Source organism: Manacus candei, unplaced genomic scaffold (genome assembly GCF_025592945.1).
Source record: "Manacus candei isolate 608988 ecotype Guabito, Panama unplaced genomic scaffold, ASM2559294v1 h1tg000056l, whole genome shotgun sequence".
NCBI lineage: Eukaryota > Metazoa > Chordata > Aves > Passeriformes > Pipridae > Manacus > Manacus candei.
Genome location: NW_026138104.1, coordinates 8054983 through 8067946, shown reverse-complemented (window position 1 = coordinate 8067946; position 12964 = coordinate 8054983). Strand labels below are relative to the sequence as shown.

The window sequence follows — 12964 nt, the reverse complement described above, 5'->3', positions numbered from 1 at the left end:
CTTTCCCCTCAGTGTCTTAACCTTTAGATTGCATAGCACTGCTTTGCACACTCTCTGAAACCTCACTGTGTCCTGAAGGTTTGTGTATTTTCTTGGAAAGGGAGGGGAAACTGTATTTTCAAAATCTTTTGGCTTGAAGTGGGTCTGGAACATGGGTCTCCCATTTTCCAGGTAATGAATGACTGGTTTTCTGTGAAAAGTCATTCCTAGCTCTTCATGTGAGTTTGGGAGTCATGATCTCCCAGAAGAGCAAGATTTCCTCACAGTGCAGGTCCCTAAATGCCAGTTCTCTGCCCTGACAAGCTGTATGGACCAGCCACACAGAGACCTGAGTGAAGACAACACGCTTAACACAAAGAGCTTCAGCTGTTCTTGGAAGTTCATTCCTCAAAATTTAACCTCCTACAGTGGCTCTCATGCCAAACACTTTGGTTGCATTTTCTTGTGAATGCAGACACCTAAACACCTACCTAAATAACATTTGAGGCATATAAATGCATTGTCGACTGCCTGTCTCAGTATGTGACTAAATATAAATATAAATTGGCAGCCTCAGAACAAACCCATTAAAAGCTATGAAAAAAGTGGTATTTTAAAGAAAAAGTTGATTTTATTCTGAAAAAGCAGTTTCTGTGCTTATGTTCAACTAAGGAAATAAACAACATTTAATAAAATTGCCTCTAACTTTAAACTGTTTATTGAAACAATTCAAGTGATACTTTAATGTTCTACATTTCACAAACCTACAACAGACAACAAGGTCATGCAGAAATACAAAAAGAGTGAAAAATGAATTAGAGATCAGCAAGGGGAAAAATTTAACTCAGTGACAACACTCCTTGTCTCAAACTCTGTTGTTCCAATTGTTATTATGGCAGAAATAGAGTTGCCAAAATATTTGTTATTTGGACATGCTATATATTAGGACATAAAATGCATATCAATAAATTTAACTGGAAAATCAATTAAATTTTTCTATCATTTTATATTATGAGATACACACATGACAGAGATGGATCTGTTCTACTTTTGACCCATAACCCTTTATAAACAAGCCCTACTAGATATTCCAAAATGAAAAACAAGCAAACAAACAAAGAAATAAGCTACAGTACTAGAGGAAATGTAGTGGAATTAAATCCAAGTGATATATTTAACACAATATTTCAAAATTCCACAAAGGAATGTATAACTGAACTATTAGAAAGTTTTTAATTCTTTGCACATTCTGATATATTTTATATATCACGTGCATTTTTATGAGATTTGATTAAATAACCCAGGAAATAAAAAAAAAAAAGAAAAAAAAGGAAGAAAAAATGAAATCAGGAGTACTTTTCAGCTAGCTTACAGATTTAGAAGCTATTAATACATAATTTATAAGAAAAAAAAAACAGGTACCTTATTCATCTTTGTGTTTTGAACCAAGATGATTTCTTCCATTGTAGGTCTACTCTGTAACCCTCAAATAAGGTCAAATACAATTTTTGTACTTACACTGCCTGGTGGACAACCCTGGATTTTTCAAGGAGATACTCTGAAATCTGAGCTCCTACTACAGTGCCACCACAAGTGAATTTCATTTCCAAATATTTTCCAAATCTGCTTGAGTTATCATTGATGATAGTGCCTGCATTCCCAAATGCTTCTACGAGGTTGTTCACCTGGAGAATCTTCTCCTGTAGAGTCCTGTTATTAGCCTGGATATGAAAAAAAAATTGCTTCAAATTATCAGTAATTATTCAAATACATTCATTTTTAGGTGTTTCTTTACTCTTCTTGTTGGTATTGTGAAGTGTGACATTATAGGGGCAGCCATTCCCATGGGAATTATATGGAAAGAAAGGCACATATATATATATGTGCATACAGTGAAACCCATCAGAATATAGCAATCTTCAGAAGTAATGGCTGGTTGGAAGAGATAACACACATAATGACAAAAACACCACCAGAACTGATAAATTTCTGTGGTTCATCACTCTGAGGTGGCTGATCTGCTTTTAGGATCCTTCTTAGCATCTCCTCACTGCTCCAGTGCACCATACTTACTGATCCATCAGTTTGCTTGCATCTCACCTGGGACATGCAAAAAATGGCATCTTATTTAGACAATTATGGTGGCCACTTCCCAGGATGACTGTGTCCCACTGACAGTGGTCTGGTTGTACAAGGAGGTGAAAAGCTGGAAGAGGAATTTACTTAGTACAGTTTGGGTGACTTGAAGACACTCAAAAAGGGAACTGACTAAGTCACAGCCTGCACTGCAGTGGGTACTTCCTTGTGGAAAACCCAACATATTTTCAAGCGACCTTAGTTCAGAAGGGAGGGGGGAGTAGATGGATCAGCATCATGTTCCAGTTTTCTTCTGAAAACGTGTAGCAGTCTTGCCCCAAAACCAATGCCCTGTCCATAGGTTTAGTCGTTTAGGTGCAAGACAGCAAAGCCTTACAGAGGCATCCCCTCTGACATACCTTGCCCAGGACAGTGAGCTGCTGAACCAGCAGATGGGCACTTTGTGTTTTGCCAGCTCCACTTTCTCCAGAAATAACGATACACTGCAGAGAACAAGAGCAAGACTGAGCTCATTACACATCTCTTGGCCTAGCAAAAGATATAATTAAGACACCTCATCTATACCTGATCGGAGTTGTACGTCACCATGGACTGATAGCCTATGTCAGCAACAGCAAAAATGTGAGGAGGGTTGGCAGTCCGTTTGGCTCCAATATACAGTTTGGAATGCTAAGTGTAAGAAAAATGAAAACATTACTGGTGTCCCTTAACAACTTTTTTTTTTTTTTAATAAGAGTTTAGTTTTATTTTTAGATTAGTGTACAGCATGCTGAGGTTACCAGAAGTGATGTTTTCTGAGCGAGCTGCTACTGCACTCACTATATCATGAATCTGTATGTACTTAGTACTATAAGAACTGCTCAACAGAATGAAGTGCAATTTTTTATAATTTGAGCCCTGATTATGCTGTGAAACTAATTATTTCGGAGAAAATTTAATATTGCCAGACATCAAGGACTAACTGATAATTTCATTTTATTTGTGCTTCACTTCCTCCTAGTATTTATGCATGATATTGATGTCAAAACTTTAAATCTTTTCCGTACTTGTAGTACCTGATAATTAATAATGCCAAATTATTGTATGACTAGACTTTCATACCTGTCCCCTTTTGTATAATGGGAAGACAAATTCACAGAAGTTAACATTGTATAGGGTTGTTTTGTGCATAAAGATATCAGAAATTAGAGGTTTTTTATTTCTCATTTCTGTGCTGAAATTCAGTATGTTAAGGGTGTGTGTCAATATGCACTTGAAGGAACAACTCTATTGGTAATTCTGTTTTTCAGAGTGAACTGAAGTAAGCATCAAGAATGATCTTACTGTATACTTAACACAAATATTTATATTTTAGTGGAAATCGGTGGTAGCTTAAAATAACCAAACCTAGATTTTCACACCTGTGAAGAATAAATATCTATGTTCCGAAATGGATTGACAGCGATGAGAATGTCCCCAACATATGTGTAGATCTGATCCTTGGCATAACCCTTCTGCAACTGTTCTGTTACTGTATTCTGATGGAGAAAGAACAGGAACATTGAATTATATGGGGGAAAAAAAAGAATATTAGGAAAACTTATAAAATATTCAAATTGTTACAGTGAGTGAGAACAGGGAGGGAAAAAATTAATAGTCAGGAATACAAGTAATTGTGATCAAAACTAATACTTTCAGAAGCACTGGTATTTCTAATTTCTTGTGTCCAAACTCACTTTGAACAGTATATACTTACAGATCTCCAAGTGGTTGTAGAAAAATGAGTTAATTGGAAGTTTCCATGAGACAGTCCTGCCTACATTTCTAACACTACAGTTTAATGTAACTTATCAAGTAAGAGCCATATGATTGAATTCATAACTGCCATTACACCTTCTGTAACAGTACTCTCAGTTATGATACGACACAGATGTTCAACTGTTTGGATCCTATTAATGTAAATAATCAGGCATCTTTCTGTATTAACAACCAGTCTCTGCTGTGATGGTTCTTTCTGTTGCAGAGCCAGTTCTCCTTGAACCAAGAAAAAACAAGTGGCATTCAAATTCCTTGATGTAATTTCCCTCAGCTTCTTCTGCATACAGAGCCAGGTATGTAAAGTGCCTGGTTAGGTTTCCAATCAAAACAGGCCACAGAGCTGGATGAAGAAATTCAAACCAGCCTTGAGACTATTCTGAGGCACATGTGAAAATATTTAGACCCTATACCCATTGGAACAGAACAACTGGCAGCAGAAGCCTACAGAAGGAATTGCTTTCCCTCCACATCCATCTGTTCAGTGTTGCACACTGTGTCCTGGTTAACGCACTTAAAGGTTGAATTCTCAAGAACGGAAGAGGTTACATTTCCTTCACAGGAAAACATAAGGAGAAAACCTTGATAAACTTTTTGATAAACCCATTCCTTTTTGGTTTTGAATGCTCCTTGCTTTTGGCCATAACCAGATTCACATTACAGAGTTATTTTAGGGGAACTTCTGCCCTTTCTGAAATTATTTTTTGCACTGATAGAAGATCTCTTGTCTTGCTCTGATGATGGGGCTATCTAAACTGGAAGAAAAGTTTGAGTGGAAAGAAGAATACGGTTCTGAGAAGCTGTTATTCACATGTGAACAATATTTTAAATTGGATTTGATTTAGTAACATATCACATAGTCTAATGTTGCCTTTAGACAGAGGCTTCCTGGGGACTTCCATGAGAATACTCCACCTCTGAGGAGATGGAATATATGCTGGTTTGTCTATTTTTTGTGTGAAAAATCCCTTTAGCATGGATTGTTTATATGTTTCATGGTAAAAGACAAAAAGCATATTGCTATTCCCAATACTAAAAAAATGCTTAAACCTGAACTTTGTGCAGTGAATGAAGTTTGGGTTAGCTCAATTAGTATTAATGTAACATCAAGCTACTGTAACAAAGCTCTTGAAGACAGAAGATGTTCTGTGGGCCAGCTCAAGTTTACCAGCTCAAGAGCCACACTCAATATTCTGAACTAACAAAGATACAATATATCAGAGAAGTTTTACAGATAAGAGAAAGTGAATTATACTCTGTGCACAGCCTGGTAGAGGAATAATGACAGTTTGTTTACAACCACTGATGGCCTCCAAGACCTGCAGATAATGTGCTGTGGCCTGATTCTTCTCTCTGGTTTTGACACTGAAAGCATAAACACAGCAGACTTCCCCCTTCCCTTATGCATGTTCCCCTGCTTCTAGTAGATTCATTTTTGAACTTTGACAAACCAGCGAGATTCGTATCAATAATTTTATCAAAATTTCATCAGCAGGCATTGACAGGTCATAGGCTCAGCTGACATAAATTGATTCCAATGCATCTCCACACCAAAATAAGACAGGGAGAACCCAGCCTGGGAGCAGAATGGTAAGGTAGTTTAAGACAACTCAAGATGTTTAAGCAACAGGGAAGAAGGCGCTGGTTCTTGGACCTTGACCAATTTCAGGTTAACACACCATTGCAAACTGCATATTTAGCTCTAAGAAAATCCAGTGATATAAATTCTGTTATGCCAATGGTGTTACAATACTGTTCAGTCTATGACTGTAAATGCACAGATTGTTTTAGCTTTGAGTTGGAACCATTCTGACACAGTAAATCTTATCTAAAACATTTGGTATAAAAAGGTAAAATGTCATTGTACATTTACACAGTTGAAGTGTGACAATACAGTTGAATTTGAAAATCAACAGCACACCATTTTGTTTTAATATGTGATTAGTCCTCTTCAGGAAAACATGAAAAAGGAGGTTCTCACCTCATCCAGTACCTCCAAGGTTGCTAAATCATCTACTTCTTCTTGGTTTGAAACCAGTGACTTACTGTAGTTCCCTTTCTTTGTATGAATACGTTCAAATCTAGAAAAGAAAGACATACAATTTCCTGATGTAAGGAAACACAGAGTAGATCTTGCATCTGTAACTGTCTTGAAGGCAATTCAGCTGAAACATTCCAGCTTTCCACTGTTCTGAATTTAATCACATAAATGTCTGAATAACAGGACAGGAGTTTACTTCTTAGTGCAGCACACTTGTACTTGACAATTCAAAATCTATTATTTGATCCCACAACTGCTGCCATGAAGAACTTTGTCACGGTACAGATCCCTGCTTGATTACATCCCCACATCAGCTGCAACACCGGAGCAATGCAATACAGGTAAAAAAAAGGAACATATTTATAAAGCATATAACAGCCAAACTTTGGCACCAACCTGCAGAAAGAAAAATGATCCAGATAACAATTATGGATAGGACAAAGCCAGAGGTGTGTGATGAAATAGTATGGCAAGGATGATGCAGACAAAGTACTCAGGATAGGAACTTTCCTAGCTTAGTAATGACAATGCTCTAAAGCCTGGCTGAGATGACCACACTGTAGAGCAAAGTGCTACAGAAACACTGGGATAAGTGAAATACATCCTGACAAAGAATAATTTTCTTGAGCTCTACAGGAAAGATACATACAAGAGAAGGAAACAAAACTTCAAATATTTTTCTGATCTGTGTTAAACTTCAATTAAGTTTGTCTTGAAGTTAGATTTCTTTTGTCTTTTAATCAAACCAAAGAAAATTTTATGCAGTCTTATTTTAATTAGCAAGAAAATTCCCAGAGACTAGGATCATTTTTTATCCAAGAGTAAAGGCATTGCTAAACAGAGCAAAGGCAGCAGAAAATGGAAGGTTTACAATTCCCATTAGTTATACTTGCTTTATGAGATGAGGGAAAATCAGGGAAAGGGAAACTGCATAAGTAACAGCAGAGTTCACAAACTAAATCAAACTCAGATGTGCAGTAATGCACAAGCACAGAAAAACTATCAAGCAAATCTGATCTCCTGATACGACCTCACTCCATTTGATGCTCTAGGTAGGAAAGCACCTCTCAAACACAAGGAACACATACGTTGGTACACTCAAACAGCCAGGAACCTGTGTTATGTGAAGCATTCACTCTTTACCTTAATTCCAGACAAGACCAGGGAAACTTCTTATTTAATTTTGATATTTGAATGTATGGCATGAGTAAAAGCAGACGGGTGTTTTCTGCCCGGGCAAGAACTTTAATATACAGTGAACAGAGGACAGGAGAAAGAGGGTAGTTGCACCAAGATGGAAAGCTAGAATGAGTGAACATCACACTGATGGTGAAAGCTAAGAGACTTCTGAACACCCAAATTAAGATTTACTGCAGAGTTAAATGGGCTGTACCCATTCTGTGAATATCACCTACTTCATAAGTGCTACTTCAGGTTATGCTGGCTGTGCACTGATGAGGGATGTAGGTGCAGAAAGTCAAGCAGGCACTGACTTGGCATCAGTAACTGACTGCCAGGACTGAAGAGGGACTGGAAGAACTGGGCAAATGATGCCCTCCCAAACTGTGAGTGCAATCAAGATCCAGATAATGGAAATGCTGACAGGAGTGCGCTTCATCTAGCACTTCTTTCAGTTTCTCTTGTCTCTAACAGTCATTCCCTGAGGATGACAGATTGGCTTGCCCTCACCCTGGTGCCAGTAATGGCAGTTTCTTACTCCTTTACATAGGTGCCAGCTGCCACTAGAATCTTTCAACTGTCCACAGAGCAAAGGCAGCATTTTCACTCCCATAGATGACTAATTCTGCAACCTTAATATCAAGACACAAACATGCAAGTCTTCGCTGTAAGTGCTAACAGAGTTTCACAGTCAGTGAGGAGGCTAAGTGAGCAGGACACATAATTAACCATATGGGTCAAGAGGATCTACATTATCCTGATGGAGGAGAGGGACCAAGTCTTGCCAGTTTTACACCCAGCTTTGAAAACTACTTTCAAACTGTTAGAACCTTGGAGCTGCATGGGAAAGCAACCTGCTTCCAAAGGTTTCATTTCAGTATTTACTACCGCCAAAAAAGACTGTCATAAATACCACTTTAAGGATGATGGTGAGGCTGAACTATGGAGGTGAAAAGCAATGGGAATGCTACACAGCACAGTACCAGAGCCATGCCATGTATCACCATGCTGCACAGAATATGCAACACGTAGGCCTATGCCAACATTAGCAGTGTAAATAGATAAAAAGACACGTAGAACGAGTGTATGTCTTTATGTGGGAAGAAAGGCAGCTTTTGCTGCAATAAATCCATAACTGGGCTGTAATTTGGTATGTATTTAAATATGCTGAAGCAGAAAACACACACAGGGACAGAAGCAGGCAGCATCAAAAGGGATGGGTCTGGCGTAAAGCAACTGCAGCTTTCCTAGGTTTGACCTCTTCTCCCTTTCCTTTGGAACCCATTTGTACCACAAAAGCTGTTCTGATAGTACTGTCCTTGCAATAACACTGTGAGACAATTTTTGGTACTATGTACCCCAGGTTGTATTAAAGAGGATGTGGTAATATTAAGATTTAAATTAACTCTTCAGCCTTGCATGATCTGCTGCTTTTTGATTTGCATTTTCCAAGCTAAAAGCCATTACTGCATTCAAAGTCAGAGGTGCAGATAATATCCTACCCCCTCAATAGAAACCTATCCCTCTATAAACAACACTCCTATTTAAACCTCTTTTTAAGAGTTTCATTTGAAAATTTCAATTTGGACAGTTGAAACAATTTCTCCTTTATTCCTCTATGAAGGTCATTTTGTGTCCAGAGGATGCACCTAATATCAGTATATCTTTGAGAAAGACCTATCAATACGTACATGAGGGAAAGATGCAGGACTGCAGGACTGTGCCAAGCTGTGCTGTTCTATTTTTTCCATTGCCACAGGAAGACCCAAAACAAGGCATCTGTCAAGCTTTGCTTTCCATTTCTGGTGGAATTGTTACACATTGAACACATTTTTTTTAAATGTTAAATTCCCAACATTAGTTTCAATTACCATTTTTTAATTTAATGTAGGAAGCTAGTAACTGCCTTGCAGGAAGGGAGGAGAATGCTCCAGTCATGGACACTTCTCTTTTTCTATTTTTTTTTCCTTTTAATGAAACAATCTCTATTTATGCCAGGGAAGTTTAATTACATAAAATCAATTCTCCTGTAATCCTCTTCAGCTGACATTATGAGAACACTAGTGCTTGTTGGACCAGATTATATTCTCTGTTTTCCAGAGTACAGAAGAGTGGCAGATTTGCAGAACACAATATTTTTCCACTTTGCTGTCGAAGGGCACAGAACCCTCAAGGGCAGTTATACTGCTTCACTTGCTAAAACTCCAACCACTTAAAAACCCCACATCAGTGCTGTTGACATCAGTGCTGAAATTTCATTAAGATCATTCACATAGACATTGTGAACTGAAATAACCATGTTTCTCTGTTCTGCTCAGAAATTTGTTGGAGGCATTAGATCTTAGAGCCATGCTCGACAAGCAATTCAGGCAGCTAAAGGCCAGAAACATCAACACAGTATGGACAAGAAAATGAGTCAAGGCAGCATTGTTTCTGTGCATTCTCCTTCACACCAACATCCCCCCTGCTTATCTTTCAAGATTCAGTTAAATCAAAATGAAGCAACTGCAGCTTTTTCTTCTTCAATTTGTCAGAACGTATTTAAAAGATTTCTGATAGTTCCAAAAATACCATGAAGAGGAAAGTGTGACTCATAACGCCCTGTTGAACTCTCTGCCTAAACCGGTTGGAGAATCATCTATAGACTAAAAGGTGACAGGAAAAGGGTTGGGTGTAAAGAAGAAACTAAAAATAATGAAGTTTTTGTAAGGTGAAGGTGGGAACAGCCGTATACCTCCCAGCAGTTACAAAGAGCAGTAAAAGTGACGAAGAAGCACCACAGAGAAACCTGTAAAAGATCTGTCATAGCTGGTGATTCTGTTTCTCTGGAGGCTATAGAGAGCAATATTAATTCACACTTAAAATCAAAATTTTGTCTTCAACAGATAAATCTCGTGAAATATGCTTAAATAAAACTACTGTCTGGTATCTATGAAAAATCTGTACCTGAATTTAGAAAGTGTAAGACTCCATTGAAAAGACTCCAGCTGCATCTGCACAATGCTTTGCAGCCAACCTCCGTATTTAAATGATTCATGGCCCCAGCTGCAGACTCAGGGAGCTGTGCTGCAGCTTATGCAGTGTTGCTGAGAGCACAGTGCTGCCCTGAAGAGCTATGGGGCTTTTGACTCAGAGGTGCCCTGTGTCCAGTCACTTGGGATATGTCCTGCTCTGCACAATCTGTTTGACAAAGTTTGTGCTGCTTTACCATGACCTGCAAAAAAAAAGGAGGTGAGTGGTCCTTCACAATAGCCTCAAGGTGATGTATCCCCAACAAATATCAGGGGAAAAAAATGTGTTCTTAACTGAGCAAATAGGAGATCTCTAAAAGGACTCTTTGAGACTAGTTCCTTATTACTCTCATGAGTCAAGCCCACGCATTATGGTCAGAACCGTACTGAGAAGATAAAGGAGAAGCTCCAAAAGTAAGCAGTGCCTGCTGAGGTATCTCACCTTCAGGAGAAATGAGTTGCTGAGCAAGTGGACTGACACAACAGTGAAGCACCACTTCCAGAGCATTACTCCCAGGGAGTTCTGAATGCAGGAGGAAATTCTTCCTCCTGTTTTCTTCAGAAGATAAACTATTCTTCATCCAGGTAGTGCTGCTGTCCACTGTATTGTACAGAAGAATATTATTCTGACACAGAGATGTGTATTAGCTAGAAGCACATGGACTAGAGATCTGCTTGTTCTAAGGCCTTTGTTGCCAGAAACTCTCTATTGCTTCTACAGCCTGAGAGAAGTTTGCAGCATAGCCATCCTAGACAGGAGTGTCCTCAGTGCAGGAGTACATACTTCTTGGTACAACAAAGCCCACACTGAGTTCCAGGACAGGAAGAAGTGGTTTGAAGGACTCAAAGATTAGACTGGAACTCCAACATCTCTCATTTAAGCCACTACTGCAATCCAGATGTCATCTGCAGACCTTGACCAAGACAGCACTAGACTACCTTATTCTGTTCCTTATACTATCTTTGTCAAGCCAGCACGGTGACCTACCCTCTGCTAAAGCCTGCCCTGCAAAGCTGAGCTTCAAGGATTGCTGTCAGCTGCTTTCCACTGGCAGGATGAGTCAGAGAGACTGGGAGAGAGTGAACACCCAGAAAATAAGTGACACAAGTCTGTGTAATCAGGGAAAGTCATGAAAGGAAACTATATGGTACTCCCTGCTTTTAATAGGGGTCAATAAATTGAGATCAACATTTGTGCATGTTGTACATGAATTTCTATGAAATTAGTTCCCTGACCTTTCCAAGTAGTTAAGCAGAGCAATTGTTTAGCATCCTGTTACTGATCTAAGTGCTATCCCTACGTGAACAATACAGCAGGACAAACTCTTGAAAAAATAATTCGGCTCATGCAAAACTTTGCATCACTTTGCAGTAGAATGGGTCTTTTTCCCATAATTATTAAGAGAGGATATAAAAATGATGCTCTTAATTTGGGGACCAGAGTCATTCCCTGAAATCTAGGTGCAGTGAATATCCCTTGCATATAGAGCTCATTCTGGAATGAGTCACAAATCCCAAGAAATACACTTTGTACTAATCATTGAATATTTCTGAAGAGATTATTGTAAAAGCAGTCAAGAATAAGACAGCCAAACAACTCAAGATAAAAGTCTTACAAGCCTGACTGTCAGGTGTAGATGCGACAGTTCTGAAGGTCATTTCAAAGACAGCTATTTTTGTTGCAAAGTAAAACTCTTTACAATGCAGGGTTTTTTCCCCTCTTTTGGCTTAGCAAGAAGTGTATTTTTAGAATGGTTTTGGGGCATATGCTGCAGTGCTCATTTTTAATAATTATTTTCATCAGTAATTATACATTTTAACAGCTATACCATGAAGACCCTTGTCAAGTTCAAGGACCCTGTCCTGTAAGTGACTCTCCTCACAAACCACCCCCCCAAATGAATTGCACTTAGTCTGCAACTTTGCCTGCTTCACCTCTTCTCTAACATGAATTTATCTCATATAGCTTACTTCATCATTCCAAGCAGCAGATTTTGGAGACTTTTCAGTGAAGATGATATGGGAAAGTGTTAATGTATCAAGGGGTATTTTCTCATGCTATTCTCATTGTCATTTCAGCCTGAGTTCTGAGCTAGGAAAGGTTAAGTTGCAAACAGGTATTTTTAGCACTAAGAAGTGACAATTTTAGAGCAAAATGTACTGCATTTGCTCAAAGTAAAAAGTGGAATTTCTAATGAAACTCATTGCTAGCATTCATGCTTTTTTGAGCCTCAAGTAGCACAAGCAGTTCTGTTTAATATCTTTACAGTTCTGTTTAATACCTTTACAGTTCTGTTTAATATCTTTATCAATGATTTAGATGAGGGGTTTGAGTCTACCATCAGCAAATTTGCAGATGACACTAAGTTGAGGGGGAGTGCTGATCAGCTGGAAGGCAGGAGGGCTCTGCAGAGGGACCTGGACAGGCTGGAGAGCTGGGCTGCTTCCAAAAGGATGAGGTTCAACAAGGCCAATGCCGGATCCTGCACTTTGGTCACAACAACCCCCTGCAGCGCTACAGGCTGGGCACAGAGTGGCTGGAGAGCAGCCAGGCAGAAAGGGACCTGGGAGTTTAGATTGACAGGAAGCTGAACATGAGCCAGCAGTGTGCCCAGGTGGCCAAGAAGGCCAATGGCATTCTGGCCTCTATCAGGAACAGTGTGGCCAGCAGGACCAGGGAAGTGATTCTTCCCCTGCACTTCGAGTGCTGGGTCCAGTTCTGGGCCCCTCAGTTCAGGAAGGATATTGAGATGCTGGAGCAGGTCCAGAGAAGAGCAACAAGGCTGGTGAAGGGACTTGAGCACAAATCCTATGAAGAAAGGCTGAGGGAGCTGTACTGGGGTTGTTCAGCCTGGAGAAGAGG

General features: G+C 39.2%; 1 protein-coding gene across 7 annotated transcripts in view; it reads right to left on the bottom strand.

Annotated features, from left to right (window-relative positions):
* Positions 1-12964, bottom strand: part of MYO3A (myosin IIIA) — a 119933-nt gene that overhangs the window by 52651 nt on the left and 54318 nt on the right. For all 7 annotated transcript variants that reach the window (XM_051802273.1, XM_051802272.1, XM_051802274.1 and 4 more), the window contains exons 10-14: positions 5852-5951; positions 3477-3593; positions 2641-2745; positions 2475-2558; positions 1498-1700 (exon numbers count right to left, since the gene is read on the bottom strand). In XM_051802273.1, coding sequence (XP_051658233.1) covers positions 1498-1700; positions 2475-2558; positions 2641-2745; positions 3477-3593; positions 5852-5951 — 609 coding nt within the window. The remainder of the gene's footprint in view (positions 1-1497; positions 1701-2474; positions 2559-2640; positions 2746-3476; positions 3594-5851; positions 5952-12964) is intronic.